General features: G+C 44.5%; 1 protein-coding gene across 1 annotated transcript; it reads left to right on the top strand.

The window, feature by feature from the left end:
* Positions 1-485: 485 nt before the first annotated feature.
* On the top strand, positions 486-21,821 carry ATP6AP2 (ATPase H+ transporting accessory protein 2). The gene is made up of 9 exons (XM_032842471.1): positions 486-595; positions 7,309-7,439; positions 9,241-9,372; positions 14,905-15,000; positions 15,185-15,322; positions 16,186-16,239; positions 17,563-17,712; positions 18,451-18,570; positions 20,776-21,821. The coding sequence occupies exons 1-9, from the start codon at positions 556-558 to the stop codon at positions 20,968-20,970; spliced, it is 1,056 nt and encodes a 351-aa protein (XP_032698362.1). The 5' UTR covers positions 486-555; the 3' UTR covers positions 20,971-21,821.
* The last annotated feature ends 1,038 nt before the right edge of the window (positions 21,822-22,859 follow it).

The raw sequence follows: 22,859 nt of genomic DNA on the forward strand, positions 1-22,859 counted from the left end.
TCAGCATCTGTGCAATTGTTAGAACGAAATCCAAACCAACCCCGCAGATTCCACAGCTGCACCCGTAGCGGGGAGGAGCCAAGTCACCGGGAAAGGCAGACACCCCGGTTGGAGACCATCACTGGAGATTCGCCAAGGGATCCGCAACTGGGCGGCAGCCCCAACCCGTGGGCACTCGGGATCCTTCCAAGGGCTCCGTCAGCCCCCACATCCCCGATCCTCGGCCCTACGCTCCACCTCGTGACTGGTGGTCACGGGCCGGGGGGCGGAGCTGCCCGGCTCTCCGATTGCTGCCTGCCATTGGTAGGGCCTTGCATCTATCACGTTAGGCCCCGCCCATAAGGCTGGCGTTCCTCAGCCTGCGCCCGTCGCGCAGGCCGCGACGTAGCTGGCGATTGGTGGAGAAGGCGGCAGCGTCCCAGCGGAGGCGACGACGGGGCGGTCTCAAGGAATCGGGACGAGGCAGAGCGCGTCACCCACTATCGTTGCGGTGGTCGTTAGCATTCCGCCGGCCCGGTCGGTGCCGCCCTTTGCTGTTATAGCCACCGGGGGACCATGGCTGCGCTCGTGGTGCTCCTGTCCTTGTTGGCGGCGGGTGAGGACCGGGGCGGCCGGGGGGCGTTAGGAGTGGCCGGGAGCCTCGGGGGGTCGGGGTGGCCGCAGGTGGGCAGCAGCGGGGCGGGTGCCGCAGTGCGGGCAACCGGCGGCGGCCTCGCCCCAGCCGCCTCCCTCTGGGCCTTCTCGTCCGACCGACCCGTGGCGGCGAGGTCTGGCGAGCTGCCAGGGCGGGGCCGGGCTGCGTGGGGGCCCCTGAGCCGGCCTCCACCCTCCGCTTCTTCCAGGAAGGCGCGGCCGCGTATCCCGCCGCCTGTCTTCCGGCTTCGGAGGCGGGGGGATGCATTTCCCAATTAACTATGGAACCGCAGTCGTCTGCGAGGAAGGGAAAGCCGACCTCTGAGCTGCCATCAGATGCTGCGTTTTCTTGCATTTTTCTGGTGTTTTCCTTCCTAGCGGTTGTCATCGGTAATTGGTGAAGTCTTCTCCTTAACGTGTTTCAGAATACAAAAGTTGGAGGTGTGGTGATTGTTTTTGTAGGATTCTTTCTAAAGGCAAATTCAGAGTACCTCTGAGTAGTTGTTCAGGGTTCTCCATTTTAAGCATTTGGAAACTAAGATGTGAGTCACGTTCTGAAAGTCCTATGTCAAGTAAATGGTAGCTTTCGGAGTGGAACCTAGGTTCCCTGGTGTTCAGCAAGTCCGCTAGTATTCGGCCTCTTACTGTGTATCGTTTGAGTCATTTAATTTTACAGTAGTCCTTAGAAGAGGACATCATCCTCGATTTACAGGGTAGTCAAGCTGAAATAAATTACCCGACAACACGCAGGTAGTAAGCAGCAAAGATGGAATTGAACCCGGATCAGCTGGCCCCAGAGCATGGGTCTTTCCATCATTATGTGTATTGTGGCACAGGTGATGGAAATGCTCCTGATTGGGAATGATGGGGGCGTGGACTGGGGGCTCAGACAGTGGCGAACAAGAGGCCAAGTTGAGAACTTGGAGAAATGCGGCTCTGTTTAAAACCTATAGCTTAAAAATCTGTGTGAGGTGTTGGGATGACCCGACCCACTTTTGGAATGGTGGTTTAATTCTGCATGAGGGTTTAGGCAACCGACGGTCTTGAAATCTGCAGGTCTGCTCCATTCCTGGAGATGTGCTCAGGGTTGTGTGTCGATGATAATTATACTTACTTTCATATCCCTAAAGGTTTTAGGGATGTTTTGTTCCTTTGGTTTCTGCTTCTGGCTCCGGAATGGTTATCCTGATCTATCCAGTAAGTTATTTTGAGGGATGTTTTTCTTTTGTTTTAAATTCTGTTTTCGAAATTTAAAAATCTTTCCTTCCATAGTGTGATTTAACTGAATATTCAACCCCTACTGAAATGCCATCTTTTAATGTTGACTGATATTATTTTGATTCGGTGAAGTTTCGGGGTTTTTTGGTTTGTTTTGGCCTGAGGCAAAAGTATTTGCTTCTGTACACCGTTTGAGCATGCTTTCCTAACTAGAATAGTCTAGTTCATACAGACTAAGAATCTGGTCTTGTCAGTTTCTGTATTCCTTGGTCTTGTCACCTGAGGTTAAGTTACTATTTTCCACAATGACTAAATGTGATTTAGTGGAAAACCTCTCTAAGAGCTTGGACTTCTCTATTTGAGGAAGCAAATAAGTCCTTTAAAATGGTGTTAACTAAACCCGAGAGAGACTAGAGGAAGGGAACTAGGGTTATGAATACCATGTCATGAGGAGTATTTGAAAAACATGCTTGTCCTGGAGAGGAAAGGCCAAGGGCAAACACGTGGAACTTGAAGGAGTGTAATGTGGAAGAGGGATTTGATGTTATCAGTGATGCCCCAGAGGTCAAGAGTAGGACCTATTTATTTTTTCACTTCTTGATTCCATCCACTGTTCATTGATCACAGCATAGCATGGTGGGAGTTTCCAAAGGGCAGGATACTTATCCCCTAGCCCGGGATGGGGAGATGGAGGGAACTCCCCCCGACCCCTGGGGCGGGGAATGCCTCATGGGCAAATATGTGAAATAGGTAGTGGGGGGGCAGTTTAGACAGAAAGGCCTGTGTGAGAGCAAAAGAGCCAATAGTTTGGTGGCGCTGGAGTGTATAAGGGTTAAGTTGCGGAGCCCCCAGAAGTAAGGTTGGTGAGGTTCCTTGGGTGTTATGTTTAGGGTTTTGTCTCAGAAGCTCTGGGCTGCGAGTGAAGCTGGTTAAGCTGATGGGTGAATGAACACACTTGTGTTTTGAAAAGGTGCTGGAAAAGCTGGTTCAGAGTGGTGCGACAGGTCATAAGGCGGCCAGTTCTGGCAAGCCCAGTAAGGGCCTGGGAGTGTGCACTGGACCTGGAGGGGAAAGTTTTTGAGATAAGAAAAAAAAAAAAATCAGTGGAATTCAATGGTGGACTGACTGTAGTGCTGAGGAATGATTTAAAGATGGCCAGCGGGAGCAGCTGTCTGGAAGGTGCTGTCATCCTTCCAGATAGAGAATACAAAGGGAGTGTGTGGAAGGAGGTCAATTTGGTTTGGAACTTGCTGAGTTTGAAGGACTCATGGAACTTCGAAGGAAATGCTTTTTAAAAAAAGGGGTGGTGGAGGAATGCATAGCAGGCTGTTGGGTACATAGGTCTAAGGCAGAAGAGCAATGTGGGCTGGCAGTTAAAGTCTGGGAGCCATCAGTGTTTTTGGCGTTTGCTGCTTGAGTCGTAGATAGGCTCGGCCAGGGAAAGGGATATGGGATAGAAAAGCAGCAAGTTTCAAGAATGGAGCCCTCAGATCTCAAAAGTGGAGTATGCTAGGTGATCTCTTGGGATTCCAGAAGAAGATACTAGAACTTTATAGCTTTTCTTATCTCCTTTTTTTTTTTAATAGTAACGATCGGATATTTTTGAAAGATTTTATTTATTTATTTGACAGAGACATCATAAGTAGGCAGAGAGGCAGGCTCCCTGCTGAGCAGAGAGGCTGATGCGGGGCTCAATCCCAGGACCCTGAGACCCGGGACCCTGAGATCGAGCCAAAGGCAGAGACAACCCACTGAGCCACCCAGGCACCCCGATCAGATATTTTGTAGAATGTCCGTCAATTTGGGTTTGTCTCGGGAGCGCCTGGGTGGCTCAATTGGTTGAGCGGCGGCTTTCGGCTCAGGTCATGATCCCGGACTTCCAGGATCAAATCCCGCCTCGGGCTCCCAGCTCCTTGGAGAGCCTGCTTCTCCCTCTGACCTTCTCCTCTCTCATGCTCTCTCTCACTCATTCTCTCTCAAATAAATAAATAAAATCTTAAAAAAAAATTTTGGGTTTGTCTCATGTTTTTTTCTGATTAAATTGGGAAAAATATTACACAAGTATCTCATCCTTTCTAAAATTTTGTTTTTGTGTGCTTTGAAATATATTATGAATGTACAGTCTATTCTACAAGAGTGTCCTTTATAAATAAATATATATTTGTTGGGGCTGCTTTCAAATTTTGTACAGAAAGAGTTGAAATCGAAAAAGTTTGGCCATCTCTGTTTTAAAATATGAAAGGGAAAGAAACGGAAAACTGCTAGAGGGACGGGGTTGGGGGGGGCACGGGCTGGCTTCATGAAGGTCAAGGCAGGAGACTTTTAAGGAGGGAATTGCCCAGGATCAGGTGCTGTGAGAAGTTAAATAAATTAAGGGCTGAAATTGTCTTTTGGATTTGGTGAGGCGTTTCGGTGGCACAGGGGAGTCCAGAGCCGTGGGTTAGATGGTAATGTGAGATGAAGAAGTAGAGAAGCAAAGAGTCATTGGCTGCTCTTCCAGGATCCTTCCTCTGAAGGGAGGCTGAGGCTGAGGCTGGTAGGACCAGACGAGGGGTTTTGTGATTGTCGTATAGAAGGGATGCACCCAAAGTGAATTTTTTTTTTTTAGGATTTTGTTTATTTGACACAGAGGGAACACAAGCAGGGGGAGTGGGAGAAGGAGAAGCAGACTTCCCACTGAGTGGGGAGCCCGATGTGGGGTTGGATCCCAGGACCCTGGGTTCATGACCTGAGCTGAAGGCAGACACCTAAGGACTGAACCACCCAGGGCCCCCTCCCTCCCCAAAGTGTATTTTTATGCTGAAAGAGCCAGTTGAAAGGGGGAAGTTGGTAGTGTGAGGCGTGGCTCCTTTCATGAACTCTGCAACTATTTTTTGAGCACTGTGTGTCAGGCACTGTTTTCAGCTTCTGGGGGATATTGTATGAACAAGACAAATGGAAATCCCTTCCCTCGTGGAGCTTCTGTCCTACGGGCCAGCTTTTTATCCCTGCAGCCACATAGCGCCCTAACTCCTGACCCTTGTCCTCCCAGAATAGCGGCCATAAACACTGAATGACTAAGTGGTGAGTGAATGAAGGTCCCTGAGAAGGCTGAATGCGGGGATCATGTTAGACTGGAGGAGGGACGTCCCTGCCAGCCTCTGGAGGGAGAGAAGATAAGGCCAGACACTGGTGCAGATAAATTTGTGGTTGGTGGGGAGAGGAAGCAGGCAGTGGGCCGGATTCTCCTGCTCTCTTTCCAAGCTGGAGGTGAGGTTATTTGGTAAGACTGAGGCAGGGGTGATAAAATAAGTTGCAAGAAGTTGGGAAGCTCATTTCAGTTGAGTACCACAAGGGACTTTTGGGGGGATTGGAAAGCTGGGACAGTGGAGATGACTGCTGGCCAACATTGGGTTTGTAAGTTGAGGCAGCATTCCCCTTGACTGGTATATTCTAGTAGAGAATGGATGACTTCCTGTTAGATCTCCAGGAGAAACCTGGATTAAGCAGCAGTTCTCAGTCTAGGAGGCCACACCTATAAGGTTTTCTAAAAAGCCCAGGGTTCCCGAAGGATTGTTGTGCAGGCACAGAAGTGGGGAGTCTACCTACGGTGTTGGGGCAAAGTAATTTAGCAGAGCTTTCTTTGCTAGGTTTGAGCGAATAGGGCAAACAGGACTATCTCCAGAACCGAATATGGTTCTTTAAATTCGTGTATGGTACTTGGAAAGGGTAGGTCTCTTGCCCCATTTTCCTTAGCGTTGGCAGTGAGCACTGCTGTGGTGAACCAGGATGTCTCTCAGTTACCGACAACCATTCCGCGCTGCTCTTTTTGGCCTGCCTTTGGCTAGAACATTTTGGAAATTCCTGCTCTGGCAGCTGTGCAGAACTGAAACTTCTAACTCTTCATGTTGTATCAGCACCATCCTGAGGCCTTTTATTTACTGTCAATACTGCAACACCAAAACATTTATTGTTGCTTCTGACTTTATTCCCATACCCTGTAAGTGGTGCTTTCCTTAGGTCAAGAGAATAACCGTGATGCTTTACTGAAGTCTGATTTTCCCATGCTAGGTAAGCATGGGCCAAGATTTGTTTTGGACTTGGAGCTGATCTTTTCATAGAAATCTGAAAGTTTCCATAAGTTACTTGTCTTTGTGCAAGCTGGACATCATTGGGTTAACATAGAATGGCTAAAGAGGCTAGATACCTCATCTCTGGAGGGTTTATCAAACAGGCCCTTTATTCTCATCCTTGATCTGTTTATCTCAGGCTCCTTACCCTAAGACTTGCTGGCTTTATTATTACAGAAATCCTGTTCTCAGCCTCTTGATAACACCCGTTGGAAATACTGTTTCTTACACTTGGCTTCTAAAAAGTCTGTAGTGTTTCTATTCTGACTAGTAACGTGCCCAGGCCCCCTCTGACCCCCTGCCTTTGTCCTCATTTCATTAGATTTGCTTATGGGATGTGAAGAAAAATCTCTATCCTAAGATTTGGTGACTTGCTCAAGTTCTAGAGTGAAATACTAGGAATTTTATGAATTTGCATTTTGAAGACAGGGTGGATGGCAGAAATAATTTAGAGATTTCAAGTTTCTTTTTAGTCTGTGCCAGGGGTTTGTTTGCTTTTTATTTAAAAGATTTTATTTATTTATTTGCAAGAGGGAGAGAACGGGGAGGGGGGGAAGGGGGAGAAGAAAAGCAGACTCCCTGCTGAGCAGAGAGCCTGACACAGGGCTCTATCCCAGGACACTGGGATCATGACCTGAGCCAAAGACAGATGCCTGCCTAACTGACTGAGCCACCAAGGTGCCTTTATTTATTTATTTATTTGAAAAGATTTTATTTATTTATTTGACAGATAGATCACAATTAGGCAGAGAGGCAGCGCCGGGGCGGGGATGGGGAGGGTGGGGCAAGGAGCAGGCTCCCCACTGAGCAGAGAGCCCGATGAGGGGCTCCATCCCAGGACCCTGAGATCATGACCTGAGCCGAAGGCAGAGGCTTAACCCACCCAGGCACCCCTATTTATTTTTTAAAGTTTTATTTATTTACTTAATCTCTGTATCCAACATGGGCCTCAACGCCACGACCTCAAGATCAGCAGTTGCATGCCCTTCCGCCTGCGCCACCCAGGCGCCCCTCGTTTGCTTTTTCAATTCTGGAGAAATGCCATTGATTTCTAATTCTTGCCGATTTGCCGATTGCCCCTGTTTTAAGGGACACCTGTAGGAAGGCATTTTGATTATTGGGAGAATCCTGTTTCATCAGTGTGCCTCTGCAGAATGTAGGTACCTTGTTTCTGTAGAGCAATACTTGAAAAAGAATTTGTTGATGTTTGGGATTCAGCATTTTGTCCAGTAATGCGTAGTATCTTAAGTCGGCGGAGAATGGGTAAACATGTTTTATATTTAATAATTTTCTACATGGGTGCAAAAGATGTATGATGTTGATCATTTATTCATCTGTTTTCTTCCAGGTGTTTTGGGGAACGAGTTTAGTATATTAAGATCACCTGGGTCTGTTGTTTTCCGAGATGGAAATTGGCCTATACCAGGAGAACGAATCCCAGACGTGGCTGCATTGTCCATGGGCTTCTCTGTTAAGGAAGTATGTGTATTTTTTTTTTTTTTAAGATTTTATTTATTTATTTGATAGAGATCACAAGTAGAGAAGCAGGCAGAAAGAGAGGGGGAAGCAGGCTCCCTGCTGAGCAGAGAGCCCGATGTGGGGCTCCATCCCAGGACCCTGAGATCATGACCTGAGCTGAAGGCAGAGGCTTAACCCACTGAGCCACCCAGGTGCCCAGAAGTAATGGGTATTTTAAAAAAGATATTGGAAGCTACTTCTGAAAGTATTTTTGTTGATTTTTCTGCTAATAGCCCAAGAAAGCAAGAAGCAGACGTAGGTATATTTGGTACAGATTTACAAAAGCAAAACTCATTTGTAGTCGAGGAGATTTGGAGACGTGCTACAAGCTTGGCTTATGAAACCAAATCATCATCAATCATTAACCATGTAATTATTCATAGTGTTGATGTTCTTCATATATGAGAATTTATCTGCCCCATTAATAGGATGTCCAATTTTACTTTTTTTTTTCAGTACACAATAGATGTATGTCTCAGTTTGGGTTGCTGTTAGAAAATTCCATAGCCTGGATGGCTTATAAATGATAGAAATTCATTTCTCACAGTTTTGAGGGTGAGAAGTCTAAGAGGGTGCCAGCCCATCGGATTCTTAGTGAGGGCCCTCTTCCAGTTTGCAGACTGCTGACTTCTTTTCGTGTCCTTACATAGTGGGGATAAGTTGAGAGCTCTCTGGGCTCCTTTTTTTTAAGGCACTAAGCCCACTGTGAGGGCTCTGTCCTCATGACCTAATAACCTCCCTAAGGCCCGCCGCTAATACTGTCACATTGGGGAATAGCTTTCAACGTGACTTTGGCGGGGGGGACACACGTTCAGTCTGTTGCAGTGTATTATACATGATAAAATGTATCTGCATCCTGCTTGAGTCTAAGAATTTAGTGACATCAGTAACTGTGGGAGTGAAGCCGTAAGCCATTGAGTACCTGGCTGCTTGCGTGACTTGGTGGAGGGGGTGTAGAGCCTGGGGGGATGAGAGGTCTGAGGCTAAGGGCATGGAGACGCATGCAGTCTGCTCTGTCTTGCTGTCTTCTCACTTCGGAACTTCAGTGCTTTTGCTGTGGTTTCTAGTTACCACCAGTCAGCCAAAGGATCTTTCCTCCTGGGTCCTGAGTACCCTTGAAGCCAGAAGCAGTGCGGGGGAGCTGCCTCCACCGGGCCTGGGGCTGGAGCCCCTGAGCTCCCTGTAGGGCTGTGGCTGGTTGCTTACATTTAAGGATGAAGTTTTTACCTCCTTCAGGGACTTAAATTTGATTACGAATGGCTGTCAAAGTAACCCTGAGAAATAATTATTAGTAAATTAATGTGAGCTACTTTCAGCAGGAATTTGATGTATGACAAGCTTAGTCTGAAGAGAAGACTTTCAAGGGCAGTTCTCCTGCCAGGCTGTCCTTAAGGGCAAGTGACAGGTGTGGGGGGAGAAGACGAGCTTGTAATCTGGGATTTGAAAATGACCTGCATTTTGTTTACTTGTCCACTTTCTTCCACAAAAAGTTTGAGAGGACTTGCTAGTAGACTTTGTTGTAAATCTGTGGAAGTTTGAGAACATGAAGGAGAACATGAAGGTTGAAATCCCTGTCCCTGGTTTGGAGATGGCAACTGCTGCCTTAAATGAAATGTTTGCCGCCCCCGTCTCTCCCTCCCGCCCTTGAATTTTTATTGCCAGGGTTGTCCAGGAGCCCCTTAACTCTGCTCAGTGCCCGTTGTTGGGGAAATGGTTCCTGGAGTGGATAATTAAGTGCCGCCTCCTGCTTTCCAATGTTTAGGACCTTTCTTGGCCAGGACTTGCAGTGGGAAACCTGTTCCATCGTCCTCGGGCTACGGTGATGGTGATGGTGAAGGGAGTCGACAAGCTTGCTCTGCCCCCGGGCCGTGTCATTTCGTACCCTCTGGAGAATGTGAGTATTAGAAAAAATTAAAGGCATGCATTTTTAATCTTGTCAGCTGTCAGTTTTGAATTGTGTTATAAACACCCTTCTCTTATCTACATTTTCTTGTCCATTATCTTGTCACCTTCCCATCCAAATTTTACCTGAGATTTTGTGTAAGTAGGAGACTGGAGGCTCTTTTGCTGGTTCACTTACTCCTTCACTGGCTTTTCAGGCGGTAGGGCAGGCCGAGCTGTCGTGAGATGCCCTCCGTCCACTGCCAGCGCAGAGAAGTCATCCCACTGAGACCTCACGTAGCTGAACTTTCGAGCAAGGCAGGGATACACAGAGCTGCCAGATAGGAACAAAAAGCTCAGGAGCCACAGTGGTGAACCAGAGCTCCGAGTTTCTTGCAGAAAGCCGGAGGCTATAAAATGTCTTGTTCTCAGGAGGAGCGCTAGTAAAACCCCAGCTGCCCCAGGACTGCCACGGAGGAGCTGGCTGGCTTCTCTTGGCAGGAGGACCCCGAGTGTCCCCTAAGGGAAATCGGAACTCTAGGCTCAAGCTGTGCAGGGCTGTGTGCTCCCAGTTCACACGACCCACCCCGTTGGGACGCCTCCACCGCCCAGGGCTGCTTTGGTTTTTAAAAAAAAAAAAAAAAGAAGAAGAAGAAGAAGATTCGTAATTTTCAGAGCACTTGCGAGGAAAAAATGCCATGAGCGAGTCCTCAGGTGCAAAAACCAAATTCAGCCCCTTAGAACTACAGGTAATAGACCAGTCCCCAGGAGATGAGAAAACCCACATGTTAACGATCATGGAGGAGTTCAAGAAAGGAACAGAAACTGTGAGGCAGTTCGAAGACCTTGATATGTGGTGCATTCATTAATATTCACATCTAAATATTTCATGATTTATCTGGTGATTTCTTTAACCCATGAGTTATTTAGAAGTGTTTAATGTGTGGGTTCTTTTCAAATAACTTTTTAAAATTTTCAGCTTCTAATCTCATGGCATTGTAAGACTGGTCTGTATGATGATTCGGGGGGATTTTTCAGACTTTCTGTGGTCTAAATAATTTCTAAGCACACATGACATAGTTATAAAGGGCCATAAGGCAAATCGCAACAAATAATGGGTAATTAGTATCAAATAAACCACCCTCTCTGACCACAGTACGGTTAAATCTGAAAACGAAACCTTAAAAATGTATTTGGAAGGGTGGGGAGGATGGAGTAAATAGTGGCAGGGTATGAAGAGGTACAGACTTGCAGTTATAAACAAGTCACACGGATGTAAAGTTACAGCTTGGGGAATACACTCCGTAATATTGTAGTCACTTTGGTGACAGATGGTAACCAGACCTGCCGTGGCAGTCGTCTAATAATGTGTATAAATGTCAGATCACGGTGTTGTGCTCCTGCAAACTAATATAATATTGCATGTCAACTGTACTTCAGTAAATAAGAAGTAAATAAAAATGTATTTGGAAATGGTAAGAGCAAAATAGATGGTTCCTCAGGTTTAAAGCGCACTGGAAATCTTAAAAGCTATCAGAAAAAAGACATTGTCTTTTCAAAGGAATGAGTAGAAAGCAGATTTCTCATTGCCATTAAGGACTAGAGGAGCAAGAACCGAAAAGCAATGATTGTCCAGTATAAGGGCAGGCCGAGAATACAGTTTACATTGTCATCATAGTGAAATGATACGGATCCAATGAAAATTATGACTCTTAGGAAGGTGAAGACCTAGAAACGGAGTGCGCTTATGGGGGGGGTTGCTGTGGTTGGTGACGTGGGAGAGCTAAATCCTCATTTTCTATACTCCGCAGTAAATACATTTCTCAAATGGAAAAAGTCAAGATGTAGTGTTAAAAACACATTTAGAGATGGTGGCAAAAGGAAACGAAGGATTTCTCATGTATGTATGTATGTAACAGAGACAGTGAGCAGAAACATAAGCTAGGGGAGACAAGAGGGAGAAGCAGGCTTCCTGCTGAGCAGGGAGCCTGATGTTTGATCCCAGGACCCTGGGATCATGAGCTGAGCCAAAGGCAGAGGCTTAACTACTGAGCCACCCAGGTGCCCCGAAACAAAGGATTTGAAAGTGGGGGCCTTGGGAATGGGAAATGGGGAGGCAAACTTTTTTCTTTAAACTTATTTTTCAGGGAAAGTCTCATAGAACTATTTGTGTCTTTTTTTTTTTTTTTTTAAGATTTTTATTTATTTATTTGACAGATCACAAGTAGACAGAGAGGCAGGCAGAGAGAGGTGGGAAGCAGGCTCCCTGCTGAGCAGAGAGCCTGATGCGGGGCTCGATCCCAGGACCCTGGGACCACGACCTGAGCCGAAAGCAGAGGCTTTAACCCACTGAGCCACCCAGGCGCCCCTGTTCGTGTCTTTAAACTGTATCATCGTTTTTCCTATGTAACTCTTGAAAACATTTCTGATTTATTTTAAAGAGTATGTGAGGGGCGCTTGGGTGGCTCAGTAGGTTAAGCCTCTGCCTTCAGCTCAGGTCATGATCTCAGGGTTCTGGGATGGAGTCCCACATTGGGCTCTCTGCTTAGCAGGGAGCCTGCTTTCCCCTCTCTCTCTGCCTGCCTCTCTGCCTACTTGTGATCTCTTGTGTCAAATAAATAAAATCTTTAAAAAAAATAAAGAGCATGTGAGCTGGGGGGAAGGATAGAGGCAGAGGTAAAGGGGGAGAAGTGGACTGTCCACAGAGTGTGGAACCCTGTGCCACCCCCCACCCCCCAGAGTTCTCTAGAACCCAAGATCATGACCTGAGCTGAAATCAAGAGTCTGATGCTTAACCGACTGAGCTACCCAGGTGCCCCTTTCTTAAAAAAATTTTTTTTAAAAATCAGCAGGAAAAGTTAGTTGGAATAGATGGACTCCCAGATAATTCATGAGTTGAAGAGAAAAATCACAGTGTAAGTTTTGAAATTATTTGAAACTGAGTATCAGTGAATACCGTATGTTTAAAAATGGTGGGGTGCTGCTAAAGTGGTAAGGAAGGGAAAATTGATAACTTAAATGCACATGTTAGTTCAAAAGATTGGAAATTAATGAGCTGAAGAAACCAGAATTTTAGAATAAATGGAAGAAAGGAGACCATAAAAATCCAAAGGCAGTTTTAAAAAAGAATTTAATGTTAGTAATACCTAGAATGCAATTTCTGTGAAAATCATTGTTGAAGATCCCTTTAAAATAAATATATACAAATCCAAAATGCTATTAAGATTTTAATTTGCATGCAGTCCAGAACTCAGCATTTTTAACACACTGGCCTTACCTTATGTGAGTAGAAGCTGTGAAAAGAGCTCATGTTGTTGCTTGACCCTGACTGACTGCTAATACTTTTCTTGACAGTGGGTGGTGAATGAAATACAAGACTCAGAGTGCAAAATCCACAAAATCTAAAACAAACCAGAGTGTCTTAATTCTCCGTAATGAAGCTTCTGTTTGATTAGCGCCTTTCATTAGAATTTCAAGTTCTGTAGATACAGAAATTTCATTCTCTCCAGGACAAACACACACTTCCTTGTACTACAGTGGAAGAAAACAGGAGATTTTAAGCAGCTGAGCTTTTTCCTTTTTGAGCTTCATGGTCTGTATTATTTTTTCTTTTCCTTCACAGTTTGGTTCTCCTCTGACTCAGCAGCTTCTCCAGGTTGATTGCTAAGGATATGTTACCTTTAATCTTCAACTTTCCTGATACAAGTGCCATTTTCCCTAGGTGAAAGGCGGGAGAGTGTCCCAGCGCTTGTGTTCCCTCTGAAGCTTGAGGAGGTGAACTGTGTGGTGGCCGGAGGAGAGGGCGCTGTGACCGGGCCCTTTCGCAAATGGGACTCTTCCCCCTTCCGCAGTTACTCCACAACTTATTTTAACAGAATTCTGTGAAGAGTTAATACACATCTTAAAAAAAAAAAAAAAAAGTTAATACACATCTTGATTAAGAAGAAATTGGTTTAAAAAAAAAAGAAGAAATTGGTTTTATTTCACAGTATCATGAACTAGATGAAATCCCAGCATCAAAATCAAATTTATCAAAGATTAATCATACTTATTTCTGCTTGTACCATGTTAGCATTAATTTGCTACTTATAATTATTAACCTTTCAGTAGTAAAGGGAATTAAGGATGCCTGGGTGGCTTAGTTAAGTGTCTGCCTTTGGCTCAGGTCATGATCTTGGGGTCCTGGGTTTGAGTCTCACATCAGGGCTCCCTACTGAGTGGGGAAGCTGCCTGCTGCTCTCCCTGCTTGTGCTCTCTGACAAAGTCTTTAAAAAAAAAATCACTAAGAAATTTCCATTAAAACACTATCATGCTGCTTGTTTTACTACAGTAATACTGAGAATAACAATTTTTTGAAGAGTGACCATAACTTATTTTAAAAATGGGTAAAAACTAATCTATGCGGATGGAAGTCAGAATTTTTGGTTACCCTTGGGGGTGGAGAGCATGGCTGGAGGAGCCTTTTAGAGTGCTGATAATGTTGTCTTGATCTGGTTAGGCTTTATGAAGGTATCCATTTGGAAATACTCCTCTAGCTGTTACCCCAGGATTTATGCACTATGTTGTATGTATGTTACACTTTAATAAAAAATTCAAGAAAAAAGTAGATTTTACTACAATTGGCTATTTCAATTTGATATCATGTGGTCCCAAGATAGAGGCTTCAAAATTCTTGTGACATGCTTTATCTGAGTCTTCAGTCTATCTGGAGATAAACCCTAAGTCCAACATTTTTTAAATTCTGGAATGAAAAATGAGGTCTAGTACTCTTTCAGTGAAATTTAATTCTTTAAATTCTTCAGACTTCCTCTTACAAGTTAATACTTTATTTTTTATTATTTTATTTTTATTTTTTAAAGATTTTATTTTGTCAGAGAGCACAAGCAGGCAGAGGGAGAAGCAGGCTCCCCACTGAGCAAGGAGCCCAATGCGGGACCAACGGACTGAGCCACCCAGGCATCCCACAAGTCAATACTTTATAAGAGAATATACATTTAGAGGTGCCTGGGTGGCTCAGTGGGTTAAACCTCTGCCTTTGGCTCAGGTCATGATCCCAGGGTCCTGGGATGGAGCCCCGCATCGCATCAGGCTCTCTGCTCAGCGGGGAGCCTGTTTCCCTCTCCCCCTCTGCCTGCCTCTCTGCCTACTTGTGATTTCTCCCTCTCTGTCAAATAAATATTTTTAAAAATTATTTAAAAAATAAAAAATAGAATATACATTCATTGTGACACAATATTAAAACTGAATGAATTGCTTAAAGTACATGAACTGCCACTAAAAAATGATGGCTTGTGCAAGAGTGTTGTGTCCTTCATGTTGGCAAGTTTTTTCCCATCTAGACATACAGAAGATACAGACTCATGGCCCACTAAGGGGCTGTTTTATGCGTGCCCTCAAAAGGGCTGTGTTTGGAAATGATTTGGGTCTTCTGAATTTCCCTAAGTTGTGGGGGTTCTTGTTTTCTTTTAAGGTTCTTTTGTTTTTGAGTGGTTTTTCTTACCCCTCGGTTTCCAACGATAATTGAGGTCTTACTCTTAAATTTCAGGCAGTTCCTTTCAGTCTTGACAGCGTTGCAAATTCCATTCACTCCTTATTTTCTGAAGAAACTCCTGTAGTTTTGCAGTTGGCTCCCAGTGAGGAGGTAAGTGATCCAGTTTTTACTTAAGATGCTTTAAAAAAATGTTTTCCTTAATGAAAACATTAAAACTACTTGTATGAAAAATTGCATATACTCTCTCTGTAGTGTATGTACATTTTTTTAATATACATTCTGTATATTGGAATTCTTCTGCAGACTGTAACAAAATTTTGGATTCTCCTTGCAGAGAGTGTATATGGTGGGGAAGGCGAACTCGGTCTTTGAAGATCTCTCCGTCACATTACGACAGCTCCGCAGTCGCCTGTTCCAAGAAAACTCTGTTCTCAATTCACTTCCGCTCAATTCTCTGAGCAGGAACAGTGAAGTAAGACGCGCTGTCATTGAATCGAATTCGTGAATGTCGTTACTGATTCTCCATGTCCTATGCTCCCTCCTTTTAGAGCAGACGTGGAATTTTAGGAAATGACAAGTTTGGCAAGTTTACTGTGCTGGAGTAGATTGTTCAGTGGAATTTTTAAATGAATCTCATGAACAAATAGACCTTTTTTTGGTGACTTGAATAAATAGTATTTCGTTCTCGTGCAGGGGTTGCCACCAGGTAAGGCAGACAGGCCAGGAGTCACACAAACTACTGGCTGGCGGAGCTGTGTCGGTCTGGTCACGTAGAGGCCGTTACTCACTGCCATCTCTAATGCGTTGCTTCCTCTTTCTGGCTCATTCTCAGCAGTCTAGTGGAGGGAGGCACTCTTACTTGCGACTCCTATCAGTTTCCCGCTGTCTTCACCATGTGGCATGCCACCTTTGTGGCAGCCTCTTCTCTTGACGTACCGTGGACGACCAGCACCGCCATCTTTTCTTCTCCAATAGGGAACGTGTTCAAGGAATGTGAGCAGAGCGGGCCGCTGGCAGGGCCTCACCGCAGTGTCCGAGTACTGGGATGCCCTGAGGGAAAACCACTTGAGAGTTAGGGTGCTTTATCATACCATTATCAAAGATCTAGCTATTGAGTGCTGGTCACTGTGCTGGGAATGACATTTTTATTAGGAAATGTTTTTCTGTGCGTTTGCAATTGAGATGAACTTACCAAATAGAGGACAGTTGTTGCATAAAATCACTTCCTGTGCTTGACATTTGTAATATCCTGCCCTGTGCCTTGCTTGATAAATGGCAAATACAGATTTTGGATGCATATTTAAAATAGTGCTTATTTCTTTTGGCCCTCTAAAGGTTGACCTGCTCTTTCTTTCTGAATTGCAAGTGCTCCATGATATTTCAAGTTTGGTAAGTTGGCTCCTCTAGTATTTCATTTATTTTGGTTCCAAAGACATTTCCCGAGAATTCTGATAGACCAATTGAAGTTTGTGCCCTATATTTACAGTACCATGGAAGTTGAGAAATTAGTGGTGATGGGAATTCTGAACTCCTCTCTTGTTACAGTGGGATTATTTTGCATTTTTCCTTCCAGGAGAGACAGTAAGTATATGTATGTCCTCAAGGGCACAGGCCTGAGAGGCCTCCCTCACCAGAGACCTGACTTGGCTCTCGATTTCTTGAAAGACATTAAGACTTATTCCTGTTTCTGTATCTTTGGGTCTAAAATAGAAATAACAGTTTGGGCTAATAATGCTGTCAACCAAGTCAGGAAGGAAAAAAACCTGCAGTGTATTTTGTACCTGTGAGTGATTTTTTTAAAAAACTCCTCGGGGGGCCTGGGTGGCTCAGTGGGTTAAAGCCTCTACCTTCGGCTCAGGTCATGATCCGCGGGGAGCCTGCTTCCTCCTCTCTCTCTGCCTGCCTCTCTGCCTACTTGTGATCTCTGTCAAATAAATAAATAAAATCTTAAAAAAAAAAAAATCCTCCTGTGACTAAAATAAAGCGTACCTATATGCTGTCTTCTGAAGGTGTTGGCCAAAGTATTCAGCAGGTTGGTGTGGGGGGTTCTGGAGGTCTGTTGCTGGGGGCCAGCCAGGTGCTCTACGCGGGCACTCGGGAGGTATCTGCTCCCTGAGCACTGGGTGGCTCATGCTCTCCTGGGATCCAACTGGTCCAGCCAGCTGTTCTTTCATACCGCTGCCCGAATCTGAGGGCATTTTGTTTGTTAGTTTAAGCCAGATGTAGGCCCAGTGTGAGGCTCGAACTCCTGACCCTGAGATGAAGGGTCGCATGCTCTACCCACTGAGCCAGCCAGGAGCCCCATGTATCAGAGGTTTTTTGGCTAAGGTCTTTTATTAAATATTCAGAGAGTCATACTTGCTCTTATCAGAAACTCCCATTTCAGCTGGTTCTGCTTGCCACCATTTTAGGCTATTTGTATCTTACGGCACACTGCTAGGGTTCCCTTCAGCCCAGTTTGTGTATTTATTTTTAAAGATTTCACTTATTAGAGACTGCGAGAGAGGGAACACAAGTGGGGGAGTGGGAAAGGGAGAAGCAGGCTTCCCGCTGAGCAGGGAGCCCGATGGGCTCAATCCCGGGGTTCTGGGATCGTGACCTGAGCAGAAGACTGAGCCGTGCCCCGCCCCCCGCCCCTGTTCAGCCTAGCTGAGTTCGATACAAACCCTGTGTCTGACATCACTTTATCCACTTCCTTTTGTTCGTTGTCAGTTGTCTCGACATAAACACCTAGCCAAGGATCATTCTCCTGATTTATATTCGCTGGAGCTGGCCGGTTTGGATGAAATTGGGAAGCATTATGGGGAAGATTCTGAACAATTCAGAGATGCTTCCAAGATCCTTGTCGATGCTCTGCAAAAGGTAAATCTTTGATGGGGTGGGAGAGGTTAGAGTATGAGCGTTTCACTTCCTGCTTCTTCATGGAAGTCTGAAGTCTCCCCTTTGGAGGACCTCTAATTTTAGTGACGAAGCTTGGAGTGGTTCAGTGGTGTGTGCTGGGATGTCTCTAATGCTGGCAGAGATGGCAGAGGAAAGGATCAATAACTCCACCATAATACTTTGTGAAAAGTACATAAAATGTTAAGTGTACAGTTTTGTAGCATTAAGTACATTTACATTGTGCAACTGTCATCACCATCCATTGCCAGAATTTTTTTCTCTTTCCTACCCAAAACTCTGTCCCCATCAACCCTATGAAATCATGGGAGGAAAACCCTGAGCACAGAACCATTGAGTAGACGTGTGGTAACTGCTGGTTTGTCTCTGGCCTTGGAGTTGCTCTCCGGCAGCTCTTCAGTGAGGTAAATTCTATAGGTGTTTGTGATTAACCAGCGAGCACTTAGGAAAAATCTCATTTCTCTTTCCTACTTCCCTTCCCCCAATTTATACGCCAACAACTCGTCTCAATTTTATTTCGAGCATTTGAATGAATATATGTTGAAGATGAACACTTATCTGAGTATTTTGACAGTCAAACCTTTAAGACCGCGTATTTCATTAGCCAGTAGGGGAGTGTATACTCTCGTGGGTGCGCAGAGCTTGCACACTATTTCATGAAGTGCCTGTTCACGGTTCATAGTAATGTCAGTAAGTCTTCAGTTTGCAGATGACATGTACAACCTTTATGGCGGGAATGCAGTGGTGGAATTAGTGACTGTCAGATCATTTGACACCTCTCTTATCAGGAAGACAAGGACTATTCTTGAGGCAAAACAAGCGGTGAGTACATTTTTAGACTGTTTTAAAACTGTAAAATTTAAAAACCCACTAAATCCTCAATCATCTGTGGGCGACATGGATGAACAGTAAATCTGGGAAACAATTTCAGTGAAAACCTAGATTGCTTATCCACATAGGCATGTGTATTTTGACAGTGAGGCTCAGGTTGTTTGTAATCAGATGACATAAGAATCTGAGTTGGGGGGAAGTCTGTCAGAGCCAGTAAGATTATTCAAACATTGCTCTTACAAGAAGACCTCAGAAGTGAATGTGGGGGAGTGCGATGTAGGATTCCGCACCTGGAGTCTGCTTTTCCTGCAGGTGTGTTGTCTGTGTGGACCAGTCCCTCATTTTCTAGCATCTGCTGTGCATACGCCTAAGGATTTGATTTACGTCTGCAAGTTTTTGGCCTGAATCTTGCTTTGACTGGAAGCATTTAGAGGGTCCTAGGCCAGGGCACCAGCCATAGCAAAGCTTGTGTGTACCTTGCATGTAAACCAGAGCAGCTCTGAGGACGCTCCAGAACATTTGTGGCCAAGAACCTTACTTATCGTTGGCCTCAGAGCTTGGAGCCAGTAGCTACAGTCATTGATAGACACTCCCCTTTTATTTATTTATGAGCCTATTTACTGATCTCAGTGTGGGACTTAATCTAGATGTGCCTGGGTAGAGATGGTTTCATTCTAATGGGCGTAGGAGGACCTGTATTTAAGACCATATGGCAGGCTAGACGATCCTGAAAATTTTCCCAGTACAGAGCATCTAGAAATACTGACAAAATGTAAAGAGCTTCTGAGAGCACAGTTTAGCTCTCAAGACAGACATTCTTAGGGATCAAATAAAGAAGAGGAACTCGAAGTGAATTAACATTTTATGTGTAATCTGAAAACTGCAATGTCATATTTGTTTATTCTACTAGACTAAAGCACTTGGAGATGAGAGGCTGGTGCCCAGCATCCCTGGGAAGACCATTCTGCCCCTCAGCTCTGTGTGTGCGGTCTCCCCAGCCCCCCCAGGAAACGAGGCGCTCAGCTTGAGCGTCCGCGTAGGGTGACGGGGACGTCCTGCAGCTAGATGGTGGTGACGGCTGGGCAGCTCTGGGAACATACTAAGGTGCAAGGAGTTGTACACAGGGAGAAAGCACCTGATTGCCCCCCAAAAGAAAGTGGTCTTCAGGAGTGAAATCCTTTTGCATTTGTCTCCTAAGCTCCCCACACGAGTGACTGCCCACCCTCTCTCCCCCACTGAAATCACTCTCTCCAGTCTGAGTGAGCGAGTCCAGGTTGAAGGAAACATTCGGGTGCCTATAGCATGCTAGTTGCTGGGGCTTTGGGGTGTCATTGTCTTCTGTGTCCTTTTAGGACAAACCTGACCCTGTCACTCGTTCCTGCACGTTTCCTCCCTGCGCCTAGGCTCAGGGCCAGGTTGCCCATGCCTTACCTGCGTCTAGCCACATCTGCTCTTTTCCTCCTTGCTTTGTTTTCCAGCCGGAGTGAAAGAAGTCTCCCGAACAACTAAAGGCTAGCAAAGGCTAGTGCCTTTGCCCAGCAGTAGATAGACTCCACCTTGGCCCGGCAGGAGGAAGACGGGCTTGAATGAGCCATTTGTGTTCCTCTTTAAAATTAAAATGGAGCATACTTAAGTGTATAACATGTGGGGAAGGGAATACGATCGATACCTGTTCTCCTCTGAGCCTCCCAGTGCTACCCCTGTGCCTGCGCCCCCCCCCCCCGCCCCCCACCGGTAATTGCTGTCCCGAGTTGTGAGTCCTGCCCTTGATTTCTTTACAGCTTGACCACGGAACGGATTTCATCCTTAAACACTGTTGTTTGGTTTTACGGGCACTTGAATCCTGCTTGCTCGTCTTCTGTGTTGTTTGCTGCCCGGTCTCGTTTCAGAGGCACATAGGCTCCCGTTGTGTGGACCTGCCACACACACAAGGTTTCCCTAGGGCATGGACTTGCTGGATCACAGGATACACACACTTTGACTATACTGGTGTTGCCACATTTTCTCAAGCAGTTGGACTGGCTTATACTTCCACTGACCATGCATTTCCTCTTTCCAGGAAGGCTCCCCTTCTTGGCTTCTGGTATAAGCATGTCTTAATGCCACCTAGGAATAAATGTTGGATAAACGAAATCAGAGCTACCAAATGGGGATAATTTCCGATCTTAAAATTCTTCCCTCTTTTCTTCGTTGTAGAAGAGCCCATCAAGCCCCTATAACCTCGCATATAAGTATAACCTTGAATATCCGGTGGTTTTCAACATGGTACTTTGGATAATGATTGCCTTGGCCTTGGCTGTGATTATCACCTCTTATAATATCTGGAACATGGATCCTGGATATGACAGCATTATTTATAGGATGACAAACCAGAAGATTCGAATGGATTGAACTTGCCTCAAGCCAGACTTAGAAAAGGGGTTTGGAAATTGGCTGTTTTATTAAATCTTTTAGTGTAGTTTAAAAGTAGATGGTATACTTCAAATTTATATAAAAAAAATTTTTTTGCTCTCCGTGTGCCTGTGATGTTCTTTTAGAGTGAATTATAGTATTGATGTGAATTGATTTGTGTGCTATAGAGTCTATAATATGCTCAAATATAACCATTTAATACAATTTCATTCCATTTAACATTGAAAATGTACACTGAAATAAATGTAAAACATTTAGAATAGCTTGTATTTATGTTGGGGAAAATGCACTGAATTTATTAGACAAACTTAGGAGTGCTTAACTTCCTTACACAGGCTAGGTGAAAGTGACATTTGGGCTGTTCTATACCATGAACCATTTGTAAATGTCTTAATCTGATGTAAATATTTCTGAAACAAGACAGAAGGTGGTTAACTTCAAGTAGCCCTAAACTGTGGGAGTACTTCCCCAGTGACTGAGATTGAGAACTGCACCTGACAGACAGAGGGTGGCTGTGTTTTAACCTCTTCTGCAAGTTTGATGATCCACATCGTGGGGTGGATATTAAAAATACATTGATCTAAAAAGAAACCAGCTTTGTGGAGTTAGAGATATCTGTAATTATATACCCCAAAACCAATTTTGGGGGGACATCTTGGGGCTTGACTATAAAAAATGTATTTTAGTAACTTTCCTCTGTGTAAGTTACTATTAATGGCTTGTACATCATTCTCTAGAATAATAAGTGGAAGTAGATGCTCTCTACTTTTCATGTGGAAGTGGACCAATGTCTATAAAGAGTGACAAATAAAGTTAATAATGATTCCAAATTTGTGTTATTTCAATACTAAATCTATTTTAATTTATAAAATCCTAACAGGGTTTTATTTAATCAGAATTGGCTGTTACACGAACGGTTTCATGTTTGGTTTTTTTTTTTTTTTTACATTTGTTTATTCTCGCTGCCTCCTGAGATTCAGTATCAAGACAAGGAAGACATTTTCATTACCATCTTGTTATTGAATTTATACAGAATATGTGAATTCACACTAGACTTTAGATAGGGAAACCTTAAATTTCCCTATAGTATTTAAAAGATGAGTAAGTAATTGGTCAAAATAAGGGACTAAGATAAAGGCTTAAAGATTATAATTTTAAAGACTTATTAGAATTTTAAATTTCATGGTTATGTAGCAAAATCAGTCTGAGGGTTGCGCTGCCCTACCCCTGGGAGCCCTGCTTGGGTTTAGTATGAGCCATTTCTGTGCCTCTTTGGAAAAATCACCAAATCCTTCCTAAATAACACTGAAGCTAGCAGGTTTGAAAAGATGGGCGTCAAGCTAGTTGCGTCTTTACCACTTAATGCACGATGCCTTTAACAGTGACAGTATTAAGGCTCCAGAGAGGAAGGTTTCTCTTTTTTTTGTCTCTCATCTAACACACCTGGTCAAGCCAGTAAGCACCTTCACCCAGAAGAGAGACACTGTTCAAAATCACTTACTCTCTACCGCTACTGCCTGGCAGGTTTATGGGGTGAGGGTGTTTTAGCTGCCTGGCCCCTCAACAGGGCCTATATTTGGGAAATCAGGAATCCATAAGGCTGCAGAGTAGTTACAAATCCATGTTTCTTTCACAAGTTTCTTATATAAACACTGCCGTAGAAGGTTGTGGTTACATATGAGGTAAACCAGTGTCTTTGTAATTTAAAACTGATGAGACTGTTCTAGGGGAGAAAAGAATTACATGACAGCACTATCCTTAGAGGGTAAATGGCATCAGCACCCTTCTATCTGTTAGGCAGAAAGCAATTAATTAAAACAAATGTTCTGCCAAGATTATTACACCTGTTGCTGATGATTTGCTCTTGA

Source organism: Lontra canadensis, unplaced genomic scaffold (assembly GCF_010015895.1).
Source record: "Lontra canadensis isolate GAN:19392208 unplaced genomic scaffold, GSC_riverotter_1.0 scaffold131, whole genome shotgun sequence".
NCBI lineage: Eukaryota > Metazoa > Chordata > Mammalia > Carnivora > Mustelidae > Lontra > Lontra canadensis.